The sequence below is a fragment of the Nannobrachium achirus genome (assembly GCF_963921795.1).
Source record: "Nannobrachium achirus genome assembly, chromosome: 10".
NCBI classification, from domain to species: domain Eukaryota; kingdom Metazoa; phylum Chordata; class Actinopteri; order Myctophiformes; family Myctophidae; genus Nannobrachium; species Nannobrachium achirus.
Window position 1 is genome coordinate 47,504,771 of NC_137819.1, and position 26,797 is coordinate 47,531,567.

Sequence of the window (26,797 nt, forward strand, 5' to 3'; positions counted from 1 at the left end):
CACACACACACACACACACACACACACACACACACACACAAGATTATGTATTATTGTATCCCATTATACAAGTAAAAGAGATTGGTGTGTGTGTGTGTGTGTGTGTGTGTGTGTGTGCGTGCGTGCGTGCGTGCGTGCGTGCGTGCACGACACGTGTGTGTGTGTGTGTGTGTGTGTGTGTGTGTGTGTGTGTGTGTGTGTGTGTGTGTGTGTGTGTGTGTGTGTGTGTGTGTGCATGTATGTGTCTATTTTATTGCTATTTCTTGTTTGTTTTCCTTGTACTATCTTTTACTTGGATAATGGGATAACAATACATCATCTTGAAAGGGTGATTATAGATGACAAATCCAGCACTGCCATTACAAAAATACGAGAGAAATATCAATAAGCCCCCATTGCTCAGTCAAGTTCTGCATGTTGTTAATGTTGCCATGATTGATATCTAACCTTGGACATCATGGTAATTGTGGAGGGGAACATTTACAAAGTTTTAAGGATAATTAAGGATTACCACATGTTATTGCAACTTTCTAGTTATTTTAAAATCTTTAAACTAGTTTTTCAGCTAAAATATAAATCTTATTATTAAACCCAAAAGTGCAATGACAGTGTTCCCGGAATTTGCATGATTCAATGATATCAAACTACCAAGAACCTGGACAAATAGTTGTCCTTCAAGGCACCCATTACAGCCATCACACGCCCCTATAGTTTTTCACTTTTACAATATCTAGAGGATCAGATTCTATCTCACCAAAGAGTCCACCCAGCTCCTTATCCAAACCTCTGTCATCTCAAGGCTTGACTACTGCAACCTGGTTTGAGAGAGCATGCTGACAGCATGCTCTCCCAAACCTACAACTGATCCAGAATGTTGCATCACTCCTGGTCAAACTCTCACATTTTCACCTGTCTCCCCGCTTCTGCACTCATGGTTGCCATTCAAACGATTCAAAACACTGCTGATCTGATCAAGGTGATGAGGATTGGTAACCCATGGATACTAGTATCCAGCCCTTCTTCCAACACACTTCCCTTAGGGTTATCTGTCTTTTCTTTCCCTTCCCTGTATGACACCCTGGCCAGTGTTCCAATGCGTCCCAGACTCTGGCTCCCAAGCTGTGGCAGGACTGGAGTCTGCAGTCCCCCTCAGTCAGGAGGACTAGACTCACTCCCCATATTCCGCCACTGTCCAAAAACACACTTCTTTAGATGCCACTGCACCCTCTAGCATGTCTTTGTACCAGTTTAATGTTCTTTTTTCGAGTATGTTATTTAGATAGAAATACTAGATTGGATTTCTAACCGCTGTCCCAGTTACTTTGGGGCACTTTATTTACGTGACCACATAATTGCTTAATTACTATTGTTGGTTAATTAGGGTTCACGCCACTTGCTTCGATCTTGTACTTACTTGTAATTGACTCTGGATAAGATAAGTCTGTTAAATGCCTAAATTGTAAATTATAATAAAGGATAATTTTTGCAATAGTGTACTTGAAGGCTGAAATCCTTGATTATGTTGGCTAAAATCCTAGATTTTGCGATGAAATATGCGATTTTATGTGATTTTATGCTGTGAAATTGTGGGAAGTTGTGAAATATGCGGAAAGTTGCGAAATATGTGGGAAGTTACCAGATATGTAGCCTTTCATAACAGAGGCTGATTTTTGTCTACAGGGGCAGATTCATTGACCACTGAAAACAGCCGGTAGATCCTATTGGTTCACCAATCCAATAGGATCATTGAACCCACCCCATGGCCCACCCCCGCTCCCCATAGTACACAGCTTGGAGCCTTGACTTCACAACACGCCCCCTTTACTCTGGTTGGTTGGGGACGTACCTTGCACTCTGGTTGGTTGGGGAAATTCCCACTTCGCCTGATATGTCAATACGTTAGCCCAGGCTTTTCCTTTTGAGCTGAACACAAATTAAAATAAAAGTCTGGGTACCGAGTCTTTGAAATATGCAAAAGTTACGAATAATGCGTAATGCATAAAAATGCAACAGTAATCAGTGCCATTTTGCTGATTATTTGGGAAATTCTGCCATCGCGGAATCATCGGTATGCACCCTGAGCGCCGTCGAGTCAGCAGAAGCAGACTTAAAACACTCACAAGGTCACTCGCTCGCCTAACTGTTTGCTCAGTACCGGCCTTATTTTAAATGTTTTTCGCGGACAGGTCAACCCATTATGAGTTGGAAATGAGATTGGCACTTCCGCATTCCCCAGTGGGCAGAACTACCAGGAGCCTTGAAAAATGACATGACAGGGGATTCCCATTGCGTCAAACAGGTGACACATATAGTGCAACTTGAGAGTGAGAATATCTTGGTCAAAACCGCTGAGAAGAACAGCAGAAGTGAAAAAAAAAAATGTATATAACCCAGTGATAAGGTTTTGGTTATACAGTCTTGTCATTGGTGTTAAAATGCTGCCATTGTTTTTGTATAGGGCTTATTTACAATTCATGAAATTATAAACTGGTTGTCATAGTCAATTTAGAAATAGAATTCTTGTTGTACAAAAAACCTCAATGGCAAGAAATTAAAACATTAAACACTGCCCTAGCCTGATTTCAGACTCAGAGAAACAGTCCTCTCTGAGAGTGCTGGAACCAGGCTAACACTGCCCGGAATATACTGTATGTATATATGTTATAATAAAATTCCTGCAATATTAAATTCTTGCTTTGATCACATCTTCCTCTTGTGTTCCCTTCCCTCTATGTCCACTCATCAGTCCTGTCCTCACCGTCCTCATCTCTGCCCCCTTGTCTCCTCTCCATCTTCCTCTTCATATCCACTCTACCTTTCTCCTCAACCTCTCCCCTACTCCTTAGCCCCCCAAACACTACACACCCTCTCTTTCTCCTCCTGACCCGATGCCTGCTTCCAACTCTCGACCATCCCCTGTACCCCCACCACCAACATCACCCCCACCCCCATCACCACCACCCCTTCCTCCCCATCTACCCACCTCCCCTGGTCTCCTCCTCCACCCCTCCCTCTTTTCCCTGGTTGGTTTTCCACAGCTGCGGTGAGTGAGGGGCAGATGACCGGAGAATTGGCCCCTGGGAGAGCAGTGAGCCATCCTGGTGCTATTAGGCTCGTGGCTAATAATAGGTGTTTCAGACCGGGGGAAGATCAATCAGGGGGAATCATGGGGAATGTTCGGAGCAGCGCTTTTTACACATCGGCCCAGATGGATGAAATTACACTTGTCAGTTTTTAGTTGCATTACTCCCAAATTGGTTGTCTGTTGTTTCTCTCTCTCTCTCTTTCTCTCTCTCTCTCTCTCTCTCTCTCTCTCTCTCTCTCTCTCTCTCTCTCTCTCTCTCTCTCTCTCTTTCTCTCCCTCTCTCTCAACTCCTCCTCTCCCTCCCTCCTTCCTCTCTTTTCTCCCTCTTGCTTTTTTCCCTCATTCATCTGTCAGTGGCCTGCTAAAAGGATTCAGCGGTGAAATCCCTGTCATTTTTGTATTTTGCCTGCTTAGCCCTCGGATGGAACGTTACAGTCTTGGGTCTTGTCTCAGGGCTGGGACATTTTCCATGTAAAATCTGCATCTGACATTTCAAGGTTTGCTACTTTGCGACAAACATTTGCCATTGACTCTATAACAATAAACGTTTATTATAGCAATGCATTACTTAACTCAATGTATGAAACTCTTCTGCTTCTGCATCAGTATTGCAATACCATGTTATATCGTTCAAGTAATTACATTGTAATTACTCTGTGCTGTAATTCAACAAACTGCAATTTCATTGATCCTTCCAATAGCAATACACTTTCACAATTGAATAAAGTCTGTTGAAATAATGCTGACTTTCTTGGGTGCTTATTTTAATCATTCATAATGTATATATATATATTTCAAAATTATGTGTGTATGAACCCAGTTATTGAGAGTAAAGCACCAGGGAACAATGAACAAAATAAACAATGGGTCTGTACTGCTACTGAAAATCAAGGCTTCCCAGCTCATTTATTTTTCAGTCCTCAGTATAATTTCAGAGCTGCAGAGTTCACGGTCAGATAGAAAACTCATGACTAGTCACACATCTGGACAAAATTGTGTGATCTCAGACCAGTGCTTCATGTTGGTGGAATATTTCCATTTTGTTTTGTTTTTTGCTGACGCCACTCTTACAATGAACACTTGCTACAAAGGCACTTTCTCAGGACACACGGCCTCAGGTTGAATTGAACATAAGACCTTTCTGTTATGGGATGGTTTACCATAGGACTCCATTTCCTGCTGTTTAGATATCTGCAGGGCATCACAATTAAGCAGCTGATCTCCTTCATTCGATACCCTGAGGTTTCAACCATACAATGTCACTTTCTGGAAACAGGAACAATTTGCTGTTATTGTTATTATTAGTGTAATTATTATTATAACTAGTATAATAGTACTAATTATAATTATTGCCAGACCCATGAAATGGGTAGGCCTACATAAGCAAATGTCGGTCTGTCCCTTTTCTATATAAAGGGTATATATGATGATGACATGATGATGACATGCCTACAAAAGGCATGATGTCATAAATGATGATGACAGACAGGGGGTCTGGCACAACCAGGTTGACCTGGTCTAGTTAGATGTAGTAGTAGTAGTAGTAGTAGTAGTAGTTGACAAGTCAAGTAAGCCAAGTCACCTTTATTTGTATAGCACGCTTAAAAACAACAGGAGTTGATCCAAAGTGCTTTACAAAGCATTCAGAAGAAAACAATATCAATAGTCAATATCAAGTAGTAGTATCAAGTAGTAGTAGTAATCATATTACTACCTAATACTACTACCACTATATTACTAATAATATTACTACTACTGCATACTACTACTATTACTGCTTATATGACGACGACTACTACTACTACTACTGCTATTATTATTAAAATAAAATAATAATAACTAGAAAGATGAAATTGGAAATTACAAGTGTGGTTGCTGACGGTTGCTGACGTGACTAGCCTATATTCTGCGGTCATGTGAAGCTCGACCAATTGATTCCCTATTGATTCCCACTCCCATTGATTCCCTATTGATTCCCACTCACATTGATTGCCTATATTGATTCCCTATCCCTGCCATTTCCAATGGCAGCGGAAAAGTTACCCTAGACAGTTACCCTAGAACTCTACCAGTAAGACTCCCTAATGCCCTGTTAGGCAACCACACTAACTACTGTTCCTACGAAACAGTGTGGGCTCGCATGGAACACCTTGTATGGGCACAAAGATCTACCCTTTGGCTGCTCCTCATTGGCCCAGGTCCCTGCCTTTGTACTGTCGGTCAGAATAACCTTGGTCCATAAAGTTTTGGAATAACATATATATAATAACATACTGGTCTCGAGCCCACGTGTTGTTGTTATTTATATCAGGTCGCTCTTGATGGTGGTGATGTCACCAAGAATGCTGCTCCTCATTGGCTAAGGGCCATGCCTTTGTACTGTCTGTAATTTCTTTGACCTAGATTTGGTATAACATACTGGTCTCGCCTTTCAGCGAGCCCACAATAATAATCTATCTATAAATGCGAGAAGTCTCTGCGTGTCTGTCTGTCTGTCTGTCTGTCTGTGTGTCTGTAATCCGCGTATCTCGAGAACCGTTCGTCCCACCGGCTTCAGATTCGGCACGCGCGTTCCCCGCCGTGGCACGGAGTGCAGTGCGGGGTCTCGACCCGACCCGACGCGCGGTTTTCCCGAACCGGCGCGAAACGTTCGGAATCTCCTTATTTGATTGTTGGTTTATTTGGTTGATTGTTGACATCAGGCTGTTCCGGAGGAAATCGGCGAAAGCTCTGACTCATTGTGACATCACTTCATAAAAGGCTCTGACATCACGTACGCCACATGAGTCAACAAAAAATCTCTGTGAGTGTGTATGTATGTATGTAATCCGCGTATCTCGAGAACCGTTCGTCCCATGGGGACGCGCGTTCTCCATATATGGGCATAAAATGAATGCCCCCATATATGGGCATAAAATGGATTGCAGACAGACAGATACAGATATCTCCATATATGGACATAAATGGACAGAGGCAAACAGATGGTCAAAGATCTCCATATATGGGCATAAAATGGACGCAGACAGACAGATACAGATATCTCCATATATGGGCATAAATGGACACAGGCAAACAGATGTTCAAAACGGGTCCTATGACAACAGGTATAATGAGGTTTGCATTAAAGGGGGAACCGGCACTGTGTCTGCAACACAGTTGGAGGCACAGACAGATACTCCATATATGGGCATAAAATGGACGCAGATAGACAGATATCTCCATATATGGGCATAAAATGGACCCAGAACTATAACTGCAGTGATCTCCATATATGGACATAAAATGGACAGCGACATACAGACAGACAGATACAGATAACTCCATATATGGGCATAAATGGACACAGGCAGACAGATGGTCAAAACGGGTCCTATGAAAACAGGTATAATGGGGTTTGCATTAAAGGGCGGGGCATTCATTCCCTATTTACATTGTTCCGAGTTGGCCAGGTCGCCGACTAGACGCTGGGAAAGGGCGGCCCAGCTTCTAGTAATAATAATAATAATATAACTAGAGAAATTGCAATTTGGGAAATTGCGAGTGTGGTTGCATAAAAAGTTACATAAAAAAAGTTACCTTACTATATATGGTGTTTCCCATTCAAAGTCAATGGGAAAAGTTACGTCATAAAAGTTACTCACTATATATGGAGTTTCCCATTCAAAGTCAATGGGAAAAGTTACGTCATAAAAGTTACTCACTATATATGGAGTTTCCCATTCAAGTCAATGAGACTAAGAGTTTTGAAAAATGCAAAATTCCCCAGAGTAATAATGTGGTTGCCCTGGCAACCACACTAATAATAATAATTTATGTCTAGGATTCATTTTGCAGCATTGTATATTTAGTTTGAAAAGGGCTATTGAGGCTATAATACAACATCACAGTGTATGGCTCAAAAGTTTCAAAATCGAGTTCATTATGCAGGGGTGACTAAAACATAGGCTAGATGGAGAGGTATGTTATTTGCTCAAATATATAATCAATATGAAATCCCTTTGCCGACCAACAAAGTATCACAGAACATCCTTGTGAACATATAGGCTATTCAGTGGCATCAGGATGTAATGCCTCCATTTGTAAGTGAGAAAAATAGCTAGATGAAAGGCAGTATACATGTCATACAGCTACAGCATATCATCTAGCCCCTGTTGTGCTACACGATAACTAGCACAGCGTGTCAGTCAGAGAGGTGACTATGGAGGCTGAAAGCTCATTTCCAAGTAGCCACAACAGCCGAAGATGTTGTGTTTACAATGTTTTCCAGGCAACATGTCCTCGCATTAGCAATCCTCATATGATGCAGCTAACAACTAGGTCTCTGGCTCAAAGGGGGGCATGGAATTGATATCTCAAAGCACCTCCAGTTGTTGCTTAAGTGACTTTCGTGTAAGAAAATGCCTCTGCCATGCTCTTGCACTGAAAAGCTAGTGTGACAATCACAGCGAGGATTGGCTGTGGGCTAACATAGCCACACTGAATAGCTCACTGAGCAGACATTCTCCCCCATTGAAAATCAATAAACCCCCCAGATGTAGGGGTCTACTGATCCATAGAGCCTGCCTGATTTGAGATGTTCTTCTATGTCTGATTACACAACACAGCTGACTGAGAAGACTGGCAACAGAAAGGGTTCTTTGACTGAAAGCCTGGTGACCATGGGGGAGGGAACCAGGGCCCTCTGTGAGAGAGTGTCTCCCTAGCAACGGGGAGAAAATTAACATTGACATCCTGACTTCCCGGCAAAACTCATCTCGGGGGATTCTGGTAGATATTTCTGTGGTGCAAGCAAAAGAATGATGCTCAAAAGCCGATATGAAGACACACTCCTCTGCTTGTCTTCCATTTACATTGAAATTAGTTTTTTCCCCCTGCTCTCCTATTCTCAGCCTGTGTGAAGTGAATACAGAGAGTCCTCCTAATGTATGTATTTTTCTCATTTTACTGTGTCTGGCGTTTCCGTGCCTCTCCTCTGTGTCTCTGTGTTTGCCTCCCGCTGCGGTAAACACAACATCGCTATGATAGCACATGCATTTCGGAGGGCTCAAAACACTGCCAAGGAGACGAAACATTGATTCCCTCTCTCTCTCTCTCTTCCCCTCTCAATCTCCATTCCCCTACACCGGTCCTAGCTCTCTCTCTCCCCCTCTCGACAGTCTCCCTCACTTCCAGCCAAGGTATTCAGCTCCCATGATTGCAAGCATGCATAATGACAGCATCTCCCAGGGGCCAACGGAGGTCCCCCACTGATGCTGAGAGACTCTATCCTGTCGTCACAATGCAGGAAATTTCGCGGCGGTGCAAAGCAGAGCCTGGTGAGCCCCCGGAACGGCAGCGCCAGGAGCCGGGTCTGGCTGCTTTTTTGTTAATAAGATGAAGTGGAAATTGCGCAGAGCCTGTATGCATAGAACAGCTCGCTGCTTCCTCCCATTACGAGGCCAGGGCGAGTGCTGTGGAAGCATAAGTGTGAATACATTATAAAGTAATGAGGAAACATCCAGGAGAGGGTCATGGGGGGTGTCAGGCTGCTCCAGAGGCCTCAACGAGAGCTTTCAGTGCACTGCGTGATGGATTAGTCATTCGCGTTTGAAGAGCGAGCGAGAGGTGGAGTTCAACAATGTTATACATAGCAACAGTTGCTAAGAGTTGCGGTTGAGCGAGGCCCTTTGCTGTTTTTTTTTGTTTTTTTTTGTTTTTGTTTTGAATGTGTACAGTTGCTTGCTGAAACAAACAAATATACTGTAGGTGAATAGAGCTAGGTTTTTTTGTGTGCTTCATATCAGTGATCGTGATGACATCTCTTAACAATACCATATCATATTCATGCATGTGGAAAACTGCTATCAAGAGGATGATTGCGACGGTCAGGTCGCACGTTACTATGAAAAGCTCCACCGGCTGTCCGTCTGTCCGTCACGTAACGCCACACTTTTGCCCGTACTCTTATCTCCGGCACCGTTGCCCCTATCCATGCCAAACTTTGCACACACACTCCTTCACAACCTCATTTCTCACATGGCTCTCTTCTAGCGCCACCATCAGGCCGATCTTTGCAAAACACATTTTTGGACACTGCTCCTACAGATTTTGGCCTAAAATCACGCAAAGCGGTACACAGTATCTAAAGTCATGTATCAACATGGATCTGCCCCATTTCCCATATTCCCATCCTGAAGGCTACGATTGCCTTCTAAAGTTTTAGCGGGGCAGATAAATGCATTTTTGCACTAAAATACTTCACAAGTGGAAAGAAACCTAAAACTTTTCACAAGTACTCCTTAGGGGTTGTTCCTATGATAAAACACGTTAGACACTGAAAAATCAAAATGGCTGCCATGTTTCCAAGATGGCTGCCTCTGAACAGTACGCCAGCCAGTTAATGTACGATTTTCATAATATTAGAGTTGTTTTGTAGGTTTTAAAACATCCTGAGTTCATTTATTACACTTTTAAAGCAGCCAGAATAACCTTTCTGACTTTTGGTTGGGGTCTTTCCTCACCTGGGATCCCCCAAACAGACCCCTGAGCCTATCTCAGTAATCGCTTTGCTCCTGCTCCAGAGCAATGTTAAATTAGATCATAACTGAAGCATTAAAGTTGTTGTAACTGGGCTCTGAAAGCAAAAATGAGTAGTAGCAAATACCCAGGGGTCTTCCACAGGGGGTCCGGGACCCCTAGGGGGTCCTCAGAGTAACTACAGGGGGCCTGCCGAATCTTGATGGGGAAGTTTTTTTTTTCTTTTTACATTTGAAACAGTTTTTATTAGTATTCTCAGTATTATTTATAACATTTTTGTGTTAGACAGGTTCACAGGTGTTACTGCAGGGATTGCAAGAATTAAGGTATTGCAACTTCTCACTTTGGGCGCGCAGTCTAACATTTATTATCTAACCATTTATTGCACTGCACTCACACTGACAACACAACACAACACACACACCTCTTTGTTATCGTCACCCCAAAACCCGCACCCTATCCTCTTACAACAAGGGTTCATATTTTAGATTGTAATTAGAGAAAAGAAAAAGTGAGTGTTAAAATGTTTTCATTTGCTTCGCTCTATTGTTTTATCGCGTTTACCGTGCTAAAATGTGGGGCATGCGTAGTACAAGTGGCTAAATATGTCTTTTTAGACACAATAAGCCAGCAGTTTCTTTATTGCTGTTTACAGTAACACTTCTAGCCCCCATAAGTCACATCCAACCATGAAAGGTTGCGTTGTATCTTGGGAATGGGCTTATTCTGTGTAAAATTACATATTTAGCCACTTGTACGCATGCCCCCAACCACTGAAATAAGAATCTCTAAAACAATAGAAAAAAGTAAATGAAATCATTTTAACACTCCTCTTTTATATTCTTTAATTACAATCTAAAATATGAACCCTTGTTGTAAAAAGCTAAAGTTGTCCTTTAAAGAGCTCACGGTCAATTGTTCCCAAAGAAATTCAATACTATACATGTCCTCCCTAATAGTGTTGACAGTTTCCACTATAGCATTTGCAGGGAGGAGAGTGCAAGGCAGGTTATTGTTCGAGCAGCTGCACCGACGCACCGTCCCTCAAGTACTGCCTTTGCAGCAGGGAGGGCAAGAAACCTGACGGGAACATACCTTCCACTCTCTGAATTCCATCTATTCTTTTTTTTTCAATTGATGGAAGCTCAGGGCAGGGCAATTTGTCAGGTATAACAAAGTAGGCATCATAATACGATACCTTCATCAAGGGACATGATTTTGTGGAAGTGCAAACACATGAAGAGGCTGATACCCAGATTCCTTGCCTCCGGTACAAAAAAAGGAAATTGATATATTCGAGTGAGTTCAAGTTATTGGATGTTTCAAATGTCAAGGGTTCCTTTGCGTACATAGTTTTTCAGGTGCTGACTGGGGAAGAACATTTGTTGGAATCACCAAAAATACATGGGTCAATGCCTACTTGATGATGATGATGATGACCAAGCCATTAACTGCTTCAAGGACCTTGGCAAGGTCATTGGCCATTCCTCCTGAGCTTATAAATGGTGAGCTTCCATCAACATTGCAGTCGGAACATTTTGCATGCCATATTTACAGTTCAAAAGGTCCAACAACCCTGGGATTACTCAGATGGGAACTATTTCTGTCAAAGAACTTGGAGGTGAGATGCTACCTCCAACTCATGCTGCACTGCTACCACATTACCTCCGTGCCAACTCTGTCACAATGCAGGATAAATCATACCTGACAAATTGCCCTGTGCTCCCACCAATCGAAGAAAATAGATGGAATTCAGAGAGTGGAGGGTATATTCCAGTCAGGTTTCTTGCTCTCCCTGCTCCAAAGGCAGTACTTGAGCTCATCAAATGTGTCTGCAAAGCAGGTTGTAAGGGACGGTGCAGCTGCTCAAACAACCGGCCTTTCACTCTATGCTATGGTGGAGACTGTGTCAACACTATTAGGTTGGACATTGAAGATGATGATGATGAAGACAAATATATCTGTCTGAAATTACTGTATTGTAGTGAATCTCTTTGGGCGTAATTGACCATGGGCTCTATAAGAGGATGTGTGTGTTTGTTGTGTGTGTGTGTGTGTGTGTGTGTGTGTGTGTGTGTGTGTGTGTGTGTGTGTGTGTGTGTGTGTGTGTGTGTGTGTGTGTGTGTGTGTGTGTGTGTGTGTGTGTGTGGTCAGTGTGAGTGCAGTGCAATAAATGGAAATGTTGTTCTGCGAAATGTTGCAATACCTTCATTATTGCAATCCCTGCAGTAACAGCTGTCAACCATAACTGTTTAACACAAACACATTATAAATAATACTGAGAATACTAATAAACCATCAAAGTACAATACATAAAACCAGGATACATAAAAACATTCGAAGTTTCAAATAAAAAAATAAAAAATAAAAGATCTCATCGAGATTTGGCAGGCCCCCTGTAGTAGCTCTGAGGACCCCCAGGGGTCCCGGACCCCCCGTGGAAGACCTCTGTTATTTGCTACTAGTCATTTTTTATTTCAGAGCATACTTCAGATCTAATTTAACATTGTTCTGGAGCAGGAGCAGAGCGATTACTGAAATAGGCTCAGGGCTCTGTTTGGGGGATCCCAGGTGAGGAAAGACCCCAACCAAAAGTCAGAAAGGTTATTCTGGCTGCTTTAAAAGTGTAATAAATGAACTCAGGATGTTTTAAAACCTACAAAACAACTATAATATTATGAAAATTCGATATTAACTGGCTGGCGTACTGTAAAACATATCCGAAAAGGCGGCCATCTTTAAAACTGGCGGCCATTTTGAAAATTAAGTGTCTAATGTGATTTTTCTAAAGAATGACCCAAGAGGTACATTCTGTCAAATTTTGGTGCTTCTTTCCAGAACTGAAGTATTGTTCTCCTTAACTGCCCCGCTATTTGTGTATGCGACCTGACGGTCGCTTATCTCCCAATTAGGGAGTCTTACTGGTGTAGTAGCCAAGTAGAGTGACAAATTGACAGTAATGGCTGGAATTTGAGGCATATCTCAAACAAGTCCTGCCATATGAATTTGACATACCGGTATGGAACAAACCGCCAATCCAACCATGCTGCTCCCAGCTGGATATGTCTTCTTTTTATTAAAGACTGGGGACAAAATGAAAGTCATGCAGGCTGGTACTATGAGGTCCGTATTTAAGCTTGGTCAAACCTTCACTCCTGCAATTGAATCCAACATAAAAGCCAAGCATCTTCCAACATCAGTGTGAATTCACGGTGACACACTTAACTGAGAGCCGAGCCTCGAGTGCATTATATACTCACTCTGTCAATCACACACTCAGGTCAAATGGTACATTCTATGGATTCACGGAGGGGATGGGGGTGGGGGGGATGGTCAGGGGTGTCACGGGGGGGACTGAGTTACTAGGGCCCAAGGTGGAGGGGCCTTCATTATTTTATACTTTAGCTATTGAAAAATAGCAGATATACAAGCTCACAGCCGCGCCGCGGGCTCGTAGATCTGCTATTTTTTTAAAGTCGTGAAAATGTGTAAAACTCTTTGAATATGTGTATTTTTAAGCGGACATAATTTGTAACTCAAATCTTCGCTTTTGGGGCGTACCTGGAAGGCTGGAACTAAATATTTTGAGATGGGGGTCCGTGGCCAAATACATATAATTTTGGGGGTCCTTCACATGAAAGACTTTGAGCACCACTGACATAGAAAAAAACTTAGAAGGATTTTAAATATTCAAAGACTTGCACAGAATTTCACGATTTTTCAATCGTTCAAGCGCTTTCAATCGTTCAAGCGCTCACAGCGCGGCACTCTGTACCGCGCTGTGAGCTTGTATATCTGCTATTTCTCGATAGTTAAAGCACAAAATGTGAGTGAATCCTTGTACCCAGGGCCCATAATTTGGTGCGACACCCCTGAGCCTAAGGCCCTCCCATTGGCATTCAGCCACTGATGAGCCCGCCACAAGCGCAATGGAGTCGCCTGATGGAATGCCATGGCAACGACCCACACCTGGCAAGAGTTCATCCCACCTCCTCTCTCACTCTCTCCTCCATCATATATACCCCCTTTCCCTCCATTACCACCCCAACCCCCAACACCCAGCAGATGCTGGAACATATTTCCCTCAGACTGACTGAAAGCCCCTGTGAACAAATAATGGGTGAACGCCAGTCTAAATAAAGTGCGGTTTATGAGTTGCGGTCAGAAACCTCTCTCTCTCTCTCTCCCCCTGTTTCTCTCTCTTGCTCTCTTTTTAATGTTCTGCACAAAAAACGGTTGCCAACATTTTTTGGGGGCCGTACGGCTGGTTGGTGATTATACAAAGCCATTTTTTCCTCTCTCACAGCGAGGCACAGTCAAATAAAAGAAACCGGCTCCACACCAGTAGTCTGCATACTATAGAAACGAACAGGGTTCCCAAGCCAAAACAAACCAGTATGTCCCTTTGCCATTTCTCAACCTCAGCTTCGCAGTAATACATTTATTAGGCTTCTTTGCTGAATAAATCCCCTAAAGTGTGCCTCGATTTGCTTGTGGTATCATTTAATCAACAAAAGTCTTGGATCGGTGGATGTATTAGCATTAGAGGTTTGTTGAGATATTTCAAACCACTGTTTGATGGAAACTCCAGATGGACATTTGTCAAATTAATCAAATCAGTGGATGATGGTAGGCTTCTCCTGAGTTTGTCTTAGCAGCACTAAAGTAAATGTAAGAAGGACCTATTATGATTAGAAAAGGCTCTGTCTGTACACAATGTACACATAATGTACAGAACAGAACTTAATGTACCTTTCAACTTCCGTCAAACTACATTTGCCATTGTCTTTTCTCAAAAGTATGTCTACAAAAGTCCTGGAGCCGGCAGTATGTGCGTTAGGCATTACAAGCGTTTGCAGGAAAATAATCCTATAGCCTATACTGTTTATGAGGAGTAAAGCTACAGTACAGTGTGTAGTAGGTCAGTGAAAGGTAGGATAGTGAAAATGTTGACACTCACTCAACACTGAAAAACCATTGTAAAGTCCAACAATCACTGACAACGCTGTGTGTCTATCCTTGCGTCAGCCAACGAAACAGAAGACGTAAATGGTAAGTGACTATTTTCACTTAGTTCCCTGTTGAGTCCACACGTTCATAAATATGCCAGCTATCAAGACTTGGTTTAGTAACCCATGATTAGTGGCTGGGTTGATGCTATGGTTTGGTATATAGCCCTTAGTCTCCACGTCTCCTGGTCTGGCAGCTTTTACAGGCCTCATTTTGTCCCCCAAAAACCCCAAAATATGGAGTCCATGGCTGCCATTTCTCATACCAATAGAAATATCAATATGGCTGCTCCTGTAAACTCGATTCGGGGAACAAGATATGAAGTTTAGCAAGAATAGAAGTGTGAATCCTGTTTTTAGATTTTTTTTTCCCTGTTGCACCAATATGGTCCTTCATAATGGTCCTTTAATTCCCCCCATTTATTAACTGCTTAAACTCAATATACTAGCTGGGGTCTCTCAGGGCACTATATTAGATCCTCTGGTAATTCCCTCCACAACTTAGCCAAAAATAGACGATCAAAAAGCTTCCAACAACATGGTTGCAACAATGCAACATGTTGTGAGCTTGTAGATCAGCTGTTTTTGACGAATGTTCACCCCCAGGATAGGGACACTCAAGTGTTTAAACGGTTCTACATTCTTAAAATATCCCTTTGCCTAATTAAGCAACCTCACATTGAAACATAGAAAACTCAGGTATGGAGCGACAGCATTATTCCTAATAATAGTGACATTTATAGGTTTAGTCACAAACACAAACAAACTTAAAGGTAGGGTAAATATATATTTTTGCTCTATATTCTGATAGTAATGAATTGCTATAGTGTTTGTTCAGTAGCAGGAGTCTCCCCCTAATAAACAGAAAATACACCTTCAAGTGGGCTGCAAATTTCAGCCAATAAGGAGAGACTTTGAGTCTGCTCATTTCTTTGTGTCATCACTTCCAATGTCACTTGTTTATCCTGTATCCTGTATGAGTTCTCTCTCCTGATTGGATAACATAGGTATCCCGACCTGAAAATGCATTTTCTGTTTACTAGAGAGCTGGAGAGACAGGGAGACCCCTGTACTGAACAAACACTCTAGCAATGATTACTATCACAATATAGAGCTATTTCACACGTACTTTAACAAGGAAATATCACTTACCCAACCGTTAAAGGTATGTAGGAAAATATTGTTTTTGTGAAGCAATTAAAGGAGTTTGTGGGCACTTTTTAATGAGACACAGGTTAAAACCAGAATCAGCTACTGCCAGTATTTCTGGCAACACAGAGAGCCGCAAGATATTATGGTTAGTGTAAAACCACAGAATGTCCTCCTCCACAGCGCTGGGGCAGGTCTCTTAGATCAACAATTAACATACACGTTGTTTAAGTAGGTCTTGGGTATAGATCTCTCCATTGTCTGCCATGTTAAAAGGCCAAATTTCTGTTGTCTGTTTCAATACGACAGCATACCGTAATAGCACACTACAGTGTCTTTGTCGCTTGCAGACAACAGCACAACTAAAAGTAATTTGATCAAGGCTAACAAAATGCTAGCCAAGGCAAACAGTAATTAATTCCTCTGGTCAAGTAAAAATTGTCTATGCTCAAACACATTTCTTTCTCCTTTTTTCATTTTTACTAAAGAGAAAATATTGATTGTTCAAAATATGACTTCTGAATTAACAATAATATTTTCAATTTGTATATGCTTTTATTTGTATTTCAATTGTGTATTCTTGTTTTTATTTGTTGTAATAATTTTAATGTGAAACCAATTTATATGTTGCCTTCTTCCAGGGCCTATTTGAAACAGAGATTGAAATCTCAATGCATTTACCCATGCATGGTTACTGTAAATAAAGGATAAAAAATAAAATGTATTGACTGTGAGTCCTTTTGGTTCTTTTTGGTAGTCGTGCTTAGCAATGGATGCACTTTGGCCAACATAAGCCATCTGTAGACTACAAAGTTAGATCTGAAGATGCAGCAAAGGTCATCAGGCTCTGGAATCAAACCTGTGATTTAGAGCCTTTAGCCATTAGAGCCTAGGTATATGGGTATGGGCCTTAACCACTAGTAGTGTGGGGATTTAAGGGGAGCAAATGCTAATCTCGTGCAATTTTGACTTAAAGCGCGAAATTTTGCACAGATGTAGCCCAGGGCTTGCTCTAATGATTTAGCTAGGGCGCCCGAGTCTGCAACATTCGGGGTCGCCACAGCGGCCAAATCAAGTTGGGCTCCCATCGACTTTAGTGATGAAAAGTGATGAATCATCACTTTTCAGAGTTTTGTTGGTGCTGTGGTGACCCCGAAGGTCGCCGAATCGGGCGCCCTACCTAAATCATTAGAGCATGCCCTGAGCTACATCTGTGCAAACATGTGCACTTTCAGACTGATTAGCACGAGGAAAAAAAACCCTAAGGCCTCCGACTAACATGAATACTCACCCATACGTGTATTGTTTTCTGAGGCCATTTCTAGCCCACTGAATGTTTTTTGTGCAAAACAAATGCCTGCAATGGATTCAGCATCTTGACAAACCCCTAGTTAGACCCCTCAGATCCTCCTTAAATACCCAGATTTTTTTTAAAATTCTGGGTATTTTACTCCTGTATAGAAAGTCAAAGGGAGCCCAACTTGATTTGCCCGCTGTGGCGACCCCGAAGGTCGCAGACTCGGGCGCCCTAGCTAAATCGTTAGAGCAAGCCCTGGGCTACATCTGTGCAAGATTTCGCGCTTTAAGTCAAAATTGCACGAAATTAGCATTTGCTCCCCTTAAATCCCCACACTATATATAGGCCATTATAGGGTTTCATTTCACTTTCATGTCATATTTTGTAATGTTCATTTGGCACTGCTTTTTAACAATTCAGGGTGCATTTTAGCTGGGTTAGATGCGTTTTGCAAGAGAGAAGGGCTGTGACGTATCGATACGTCACAGCTCTTCTCTCTTGCAAAACGCATCACATTGTCCCAGTGGTTCTTTAGCCTGCCCTAAGGCAGGCTGATTTTGGTCTAGAGGGGCAGATTCCAATTACCGGGAGATCCTATTGGTTCACTGACCAGCACGTCTGCCGTCACCCAGGCGGATGTGTGCACGCGCCCTCTTTAGGGGGACGTCACTTCTCTCCCTTGGGGTGTCTTACTGGTATTCTCAACTTTTCAGCATACACTCATGTTAGTTAGCCTTCTTCTGCTGCATGGGTAGCTCACTGAACTGGACAATGTTGAAGTACAGGAGAGCCCAAAGGAAGTTCAGGAAAGAGAAACCACACACCAGGACAGGAAACAAATCAGGAAGCTTGGTTGGAGGGACTAGAGATGCACTGACAAAGCTCAGAGCAGCCATGGCACCGATGCTGATGTAGAATGTCCATCTGACCATGAAGGCCAAATCAAGTCTGGGTAGGAAGAACAGCAGCTTGCGGCAAGCCCCTAGTCTCAGTTGGTCTTCAGAGCAGCGCTGCAGGGCAGACAGCAGGTAGGTGCTGAACACGAGGAAGCCCAATGAGGTCACTATGTACGGGAGCAGCAGACCATCCCTCAGAAGCAGAGGCAGCATGCTGAATGTAGAGGCCTGCAGGAACCAAATGGCCATTAAGGGCAGGTCATCCAAGAGGAGGCAAACAGACAGGGCAGGCTGCAGGATGGACTTCTCATGGACATGGTAGGAGAAGAGGAAGAAAGCCAGGGAAGAGTTGACCAAGGCCAGTTTGAACTGCCAGAATGTGGGCTTTGTCAAGAGCTTAATGGAGGAAGGTAACGCTGCCAGGAGAGTGGCGGCCAAACTGAGGTAGAGCTGGGAGTCAGTGGACAGGAGGGTTCTGATCTTCACCAGGACGTTCAAGCTGCACCATGTGTTGGCCACCTTATCCTCAAACAGCCCTCGCTGCACGGGAAAGATCCTGCGGACAACCTGCGAGGCCTGGCCAGGGTCAGACAGGAAGGGCAGCCAGCAGAGGCCAAAGGTCACCAACACCGTCACAGTGATCCTCACCAGCAGGAACAACCCTGGTCCTTTAAGGCCCCTTTTCACACACTTTCCCAGTAGGTAGCAGAAGAAGGGCAGGGCATGGTAGAGCTCCATCTGTTTGTAGTTGATAGCCAGGGAGAAGGCTAAGGAGCCCAGCACGTCCCATCCCAGACCCAGACCAAGCACCCCCCACATGGCCAAGCCTAGGCTCACTCCATTGTACTGGAAATGCCCATAGTCAATGAGAATTAGACCAGGGTAGAGCAGGAAGCAGAGGAGAGTGCCAACCTTCTTCTTGGACGACCCGTCACATAGATAAAAGCAGTATATAACAACCGCAGGGATGTAAATCAACAGATCTGCAACTAGGACTGTGGCTCTCATGAACACCTTGTGTGCTGGGCTTTCATAACCTCTTGATGTGTGCAGCTCTACCCATTCAGGGTTTATTGCCTTGGCTATATGAGCACAGAGCAGGCTGTGATAGGCGGACAAAGGAGGGTAGTCGAGGCCCCAGTTGCTCAGGTCATTGTCAGTAGTGTTGAAGTACCACTCCTGGACAGGGAGATTGATGGTCACTTCTTGCCAGTGCCTCTGAGCTTCATAGTCACCGAACTTGGGTGGAATGCCTGCACCTGAATAAGAATTCAATGAAACCCCCCATCTTACAGTGAGACTAAGCATAAGACAAATGGATATGAGACTCCACGTGTTCATGTCTTCTGCAGCAGACAACAGTTATTTGGACACATAACTGTTCATTTCTCTGTTTACAGATCCTTCTGACATATCACCAATCACAGCTTGATTACACCACCCTCTAATGATGTGCAGTCGTCTGACAACAGATAACAGATAGTAAATAAAGATATATCCATACAACTGTCAAGCTACATATATGTCTGTGGCGGGCTGTGTCTGTGCGGGCGGGTGGTCAGATTGTGCTCAAATGGACATGCTTGACCACAAATTGGCGTTGCTAGGCAACAGTTGACGTCAACGCAAATCTCCGTACGCAATTCGGGAAGATTATACCCAAATATGGGCATGCCTGTCATCAGTGTAAATCAGTGTCCTGTGTCTATTGTCAGCAGTTTCAGCTGTGAATGACGTCACATGCCTATATCTGGACATCCTCGATGACAGACAGTGAGGGAGGGAGAGAGAGAGAGATATGGGAGGTTTGGTGACATCAGACCAGAGTGCATTCAGAGATCAATACAGAGAGAGAGACAGAGAGGGATGGGGTGAGGGAGAGGGGGAGAAGGGAAGAGGGGGAGAAGGGGAGAGGGGGAGATCGAGGGGAGCCTGTTTAGTTTCTTGATGCATGTTGGTATACCAAATGATGTCTCCTTTGTTGGGTTTGTGTATGGTTCTATGGGTTTGTCGCTCTGACATCATGCTCTGATGTCACTGTGATGTCAGGGGAACCACTCTTAACAGAATGGGTTTGCTGCTCTGACATCACGCTCTGGCTTGATGTCCCTTTTATGCCCATATATTTTATGCCCATATATAGTCGACAATGTGATGCATGTCAGAACATGCCCATATATGGGCATTCCCAGATCACACTTGCAAATTAATTTTGTCCTTTTCCGTGTTATGCCCATATATGGAGATCCCTGTCCCGATGTCATCAATATCAAGGACAGAGGAATGCCCATATTTGGTAATGCCCATATATGGGCATGTTTTGACATAACATTGTTGACTATCATGCAGGGGTCTCCATATATGGGTAACTGGTCCAATATACATCACTGGCCAGGGAAAGGGCGAGGTTGCATGTCGCCTTGAGGCGTCTTACTAGTAACTTCATAATTTAAATGTGTGTGTGTGTGTGTGTGTGTGTGTGTGTGTGTGTGTGTGTGTGTGTGTGTGTGTGCGCGTGTGCGTGTGCGTACATTCTTGTAGGATGAAACAATGAATTTTCACATATGCGTGCACACACACACGCAAGCAGCCGTGTGCACACACACACACACACGCACACACACGCACGCACGCACGCACGCACGCACGCACGCACGCACGCACGCACGCACGCATACTGATCTTGTTTCTTTCACCATGATTACATTCCTGCATCCATGCAGTGGGAAGAAGACAACCACATAATAAGCCATTCAGTCTCATATCTATGCAATGCTTGGTAGTATTTATTATGTACTTCCAATAACCACATGAACTATATTGTGTAATGTGTACACAGATAGACAACTTGTACAAATGTTCTGTGATTTCCTAAAATGCCATGTAACTGATCCTTGTTCATAAATAGCAGCCAAAATTTGCAGTAAACCTGAGTCCTATGCAGCCATAGACATGAGCCAGTGGCTGTGCTTTGAATCTCTCTGTGACAAATTGTGCCGAATGAGAAATAAGTAGTTTATTTAAGTGGTTTTATAAATAAATACCGGTAGCTGCCTACTAAGTCGAAGTTTATGGGGGTTTAAGAGGGTCTGGATTATATCTGCATTGTGGCATTCATTTGAATGGCACTGAACTCTGAATTACACAGACAGTCTTTCATATACCTCCAGAGAAAATTTCCAGAAAATTAAACACAAATTTAAACTTGAGGTATACTTAGTCCTTTTCTATTTAAGTGACAGTTCATCACAAATGGCAATTTGAGAGGGCATGGTCTGGTGTGTGTAGATTATTTTATATCACCCCTGTCCTGGCAAACCTTCCCTGACTTCACTTGTATTTAGAATTATATTTATCGCATACTTTAGCAATTATGTTGTGAGGAAAACGTTGAGATAATAGCCATTTTGGTTAGAACTGATTGAAAAGAACAACTTCTTTTCCCTTTTTTTTCTAAATAAATTCCAAATATTATCAAATGATCTTGCGGCACCCCTGGACTACCGTTACGGCACCCCAGTGGTTTTAAAGTTTTTCACATCAAGATCCATTATTTATTCAGCATTTGAGCCACAGGACCAGCATTTGATGAGATGCAGCCTCTCAGACCCAAAACTTTGAATATTTTGTTATCCTCAAATAAGATTTTGTCCACAATTCCATGCTGTATTAATGTAGTACCGAGAGATGACGGACAAATGTTGAAAAAAAAAGAAAGAAAAACTCTAATTCTAATTCTAACTCTAATTGTGTAGTAATGCAGATAAGTAATGCAGACGTTTAAAAATAATTTAACTCTTGAGAGCATAAAATGAAATCAAATGGATCCTTACCGGTCCATTTGGTTTCATTTTACCCTCTCAAGGGTTAAAGATCCATAAGGGTCCATTTGGTTACCAACTCTCCATCATTTAGCTGGGGACCACCTGGAACCCCCTCAAGGACCACTGGTGGTCCCTGGACCACAGGTTGAAAACCACTGGTCTAAATGAGCCACACATAGACTAGATGAGGATAATGAGGCAGACAGAGAGAAAGGAAGGAATTAGAGAGACAAAGTCAGAGCACACGTCATGTTGTGAGGACTGATTCAGAAGTGCTTATGCATGCATGTTTATGTTTGTGCGCATGTATATATACTGTAGTTTCTCCCCGCCATAGCAAGAAGTAGCCAGGAGTTAAAAACCTAGGAGTGAGTGGAGCCAGAAGTGTTAATGAGCATTAGAAAGCTCTTAAAGCATAATCATCTCCACAGACCTCAGCTCTGAGGTAATGCCTATCACATGGCCAGTGTTGGCACTCTCACATCTAACCACAACCCTTCTCTCCCCAAGGCCTGGAATGATGCAACCAGAAAGCCAGAAATCAACCCACCCAGACAGCACACTGTAGCAAAGTCTGATACGCAATGTGATATAAATACACAAGCGGGAAAACTGTGCTCTTTCTAGCTTCACTACGTCTGATCTTCTTGGATCTGCACAAATGCACACTGTTGATTGGGTGGAGGATGGGAGCTTTAGGCGAGAGTTCACAGCAAGTTCTGAGGACGCAAACACATTGCCGTCTCTTAATTCCTTAAATCCTAAAAGTGTACATTAAAAAATGTACACCTATAATGACATGCCCAAATTAGGAACGTCAGGGTTAAACTGTGAGCTCAAGTCTCCATAGTATGATGCAATGTATTGTAGATCCTTTCTGTCTACATCTGTCTTTGTGTGTATGTCCCTATGTCCGTCCCGCATAGCTGGGCATTGGCCAGGTTTCGCGGGATGTTTTTAACTCATACAAGGCACCGCTCACTTCACACTGGGTGTGATTCTTTCTTTGCAGGCTAAATTAGTGAGCAGGCTATGAGATGACTGAATGATGCAAGAAAAAATGGTGTGGATGAACAGAATGACTACTTCTTCCAGTCTGCATTGGGCGGACATGCTTCCACAAATGCAAATCCAATAAAATAATAAATACTTGAACTGAAAAAAGGGTGTTGCGTTTGCTGAAGGAAGTCAAACAAGGTTTGTGTAGTGACCATATGTTTTCATGCAGGTGTGATTACTTTCACGAGAATTAATTGAAAGGAAAGAGAGGATAGAAAAGGTGTTGGTGGGGATTTGAATGGGATCCCAATACCAAATAGCTACTACTCATCCAAAATGAAATGGGAAATCCCTACTTAAACCCTATAGTTGACCGGAGTCCCTCAGGGGTCTATTGGCCTATACTAGTCCCTTTCCCTCCTAACCGTCAACACTATCTTCGCTGAAAATAGCAAATCTACGAGCTTCTTCTTTCTATTTCATCTGTGTTCTGTGTGCCTTTATTTGCTAATTGTCCAAATCCTCTGAAAGCAGTATTGTACGGGGGATAACTAATCTTCATCACAACAGGCATGCTTACGTTACACTCACTACCGTTAGGATTTATTAGCTTTCAGCGCTAAATTAAACAAGCCCTCGTTTACATAACCACCTCAAAATGGCCGTTATAAATTATCACACATTAGTGGGCGCCTAGGCCTACGAGACAAAATCCGTACCAGTGGTGGACAAACATCACTCTGTGCAGTTGATTACAACAAATAAATATTACATGGAGAGGGATACATCTTTCGTGTGAGTATACGTGAAGCATCAGGGTGCAGTTATGAATTGGGCCAAAGAAAGTGAAAGTGTAAAAAAGACATGTCAATCTCTCTGTAAGCAGCAGGGCACCGATAGTTGGCTTTTCTGACTCACTCGTTCAAACTTTGTTTTACAGCACTAACACACACCCATGACAAGCAGCTAAAGTGCTGCCTAATAAATATTGCCTCCGTTTTTATGCCCGCTTTGAGGTAGCCCTAATTAACCAAGCACTGCACGCACTCCGCAATGACATATGTCCCAGCCTGAGCCAAAAATAACACCGCCCTGCGAGAGGATGGAGCAGGATGAGGGAGAGAGAAGGAGAGGGGTTTAGGTGCATGCATGTGAGTGAGCATGTTGCTTGCGTGTGTGTGTGTGTGTGTGTGTGTGTGTGTGTGTGTGTGTGTGTGTGTGTGTGTGTGTGTGCACACGTGCGTGCGTGCGTGTGAAAGGGCTACAGGTTTCTTAGATATTCAATTCAAGTGAGCCTGCACATTTGCATTAAGAGTCTCGGTTTTTGAGCGGTGGTCACACCGTCTCCATAGCGTGGCCGTGTGTGTCTGTCTGTCTGTCTGTATAGCCTCTGGTGTAGCCTGAGTACCCTGGGTGACCAGAGAGGTGCTGTTGAGTCTAGCCTGCCTTGAGCATCAACTGCAATACACACACACACACACACACACACACACACACACACACACACACACACACACACACACACACACACACACACACAGGCACCCCCCCCCCCCCCCCCACCACCACCACCACCGCTCAGTTCACACGGGTGTGATTTTTTGGTGGTGGCTCCCAGTGGAGTGCTTTAGGGGCCCCCAGACCCCTGGTCAAACGAGAGGAGCCTGCTTCCATGTGAGGGAGGCTGCGGAACAGCCACCTGTGCAAAGAGGGGAGGCTTCAAGGAAGATAGAGAGAAACACGGAAAAAGAGAGAAACGAGAGAGAGAGTTTAGCAGTGTTGTATTTGACAGGACATATGTCAACAGGGTCTAGATGCCTGCAGCTGTGTCGTGTTCAGCAGGGGTGGAGGATGGGGAAGCCATAGCCACACAGAAGAGATGGAGGGCTGAGCAAGCACCATTAAGCCAAATGACTGGGCCCAGGCATCGAAGCGAGGAAACAGGCAATAAGTTAGCATGGGGGCTTCTGGAGCTAAAAGGGTCTGGACTGTGCGCACGTGTGTGTGTGTGTGTGTGTGTGTGTGTGTGTGTGTGTGTGTGTGTGTGTGTGTGTGTGTGTGTGTGTGTGTCTGTGTGTGTGCGTGCGTGCGTGCGTGCGTGTGTGCACGCAAGTGTGTGTTTGTTTTGGGGAGGGGGGTGTAATCAAGCAGGCTTATGTGTCTCACACACCTGTATCAACCTTTCTGACGAAGGGCTGTTTTCACTGCCCCCTCTTCTCAGACTCCTCTTTCTCTTTTTCACAAGTCAGCTCTGTTAGCTCTCCCATGTTCTGCTTAGTACATAGACCTGCTGGACTTGACCTCAGCTTTTGCATCATCAGTTTAATCCAGAGTAGCCTATCAAATAGTTTACTAACAGCTACTAAAGACAGAACATTTCATTTCATGTGAGAAGCTTTATGAGGAGCGTTGAACGCTGCAATCTGCCCAGTCAGTGGCCCTCAACTGCAGATAGCATTTGTGCTAGAGTGAATATCTTGAAAGGGAAGCGGGTAAAGTTATAATATAATATATGGGCATATGCCTATACAGTATGGGCATATCGGCCCAGGTGTTCTCTGAATGCCCCCTGGGGGGTTATACCCCCCAAGTTGAGAAACACTAGTTTCTTATCATCTTATCCATAGTCATTACAGAGGTTACCTGATGATTTAGTTATTTTTAACTAAACAGTTAAACTTTGTTTTTTTATGGTGCATTTATATAGCGCTTTTATCCAAAGCGCTTTACAGAGATTGTGCATTACATTCACCCATTCACGCACACATTCATACACCGGTGGCGGAGGAAACCATACAAGGCACCAACCTGCTCACCGGGAGCAATGTGGGGTTCAGAGTCTTGCCCAAGGACCCTTCGACATTAACTCAGGGGGAGCCCGGATTCAAACTGGGAACCCTTCGGTAACCCTTCGTGCTCTATTAACGGTTTCTCTACCCCTGAGCTATGCCGCTATGCCGTTTTAAATCAATATGCACATGAAATTTTTTTAAAACAACAAAAAGATAACTTACAGTTACATTGGTGTTGGATTACCTACTAGTATAGCTAGAACCAACAAGTGTTGCTTTCTCAAAAATATAAATACAATGGTATGCTTTGAACAAGTCCTTGACAAGTCCTAGTCAAAGGGCTGAACAAGCCAGACCGCTGGTATGATTCTTAAACCAACTTGGCATAGGTAAGTAATACAGTGCAGTTCTCTCTAGATTTGAAAAAGTTGCCATATAGTAAGTAGACATGTGGAATGACATGAAAATGGATCTTGGCATGTTGGAGTTGATGCAACAGCCAACGCAACTGTATGTCTTAGTTTCACATGTCATAATAATTCTGCCAGATGGGACAATCAAAGCTGTACAGGATTCTGATACAAGTTCCAAGTGCAGAACATGTGGATCTAAGCATGATAATTAAAGCTTCAATCCATGACTTCTGTCCTACACAGAACTAACCTGTGTTTGACCAAATTTCTACCACCCTGCCAATAAGGAATCCCCACTTGGACAGGGTAGATATTGCCTAATGAGTTTCAGGCAGTAGTTGTCAATCATGTCCTACTCGACATCAGGGTCTAAATTTCTCAATTGAAGAGTAGGGAGGCCACCTCCAACCACTGTAGTGTGCTGCTAGTTATCGTCACTGTCGGGCAGAAACCTTGTATCTTCAAGTTTCAAATGTGTATGTTTTTTCGCGAAATAAAGCCCTGCTTCATCAGACAAGGCCGTCGCACAAAAGTAGTGAAAACAGCAGATATACAAGCACACAATAACGTCTCGCGTTGTGTGCTTGTATAGCCTATAGCTATAGCTCATATATAAGTACCTCTACATTGCATCTACAGTACGTATATCCTTAAATATCACCATGAGACAGAAATGTTAATCCAAAACAGTGACTGCTTTAGGGAACTGAGACCTAATTGATATTTTTTCCACAAACAACATTCAGTAAGTGTGGTTTAATGGCCTTTACATCTCAATCACTGCTGCTGCTCTTGACTAGACATGACGTCAGGGCAA

General features: G+C 43.3%; 2 protein-coding genes across 2 annotated transcripts in view; one reads left to right on the forward strand and one right to left on the reverse strand.

The window, feature by feature from the left end:
* Positions 1-26,797, forward strand: part of sem1 (SEM1 26S proteasome subunit) — a 239,031-nt gene that overhangs the window by 181,391 nt on the left and 30,843 nt on the right. The gene's annotated exons all lie outside the window — the stretch shown is intronic.
* On the reverse strand, positions 17,782-19,293 carry LOC308293116 (dolichyl pyrophosphate Man9GlcNAc2 alpha-1,3-glucosyltransferase-like; the record flags this gene model as incomplete). Its single annotated transcript, XM_080735551.1, has 1 exon — positions 17,782-19,293. The coding sequence occupies one exon, from the start codon at positions 19,291-19,293 to the stop codon at positions 17,782-17,784; it is 1,512 nt and encodes a 503-aa protein (XP_080591677.1).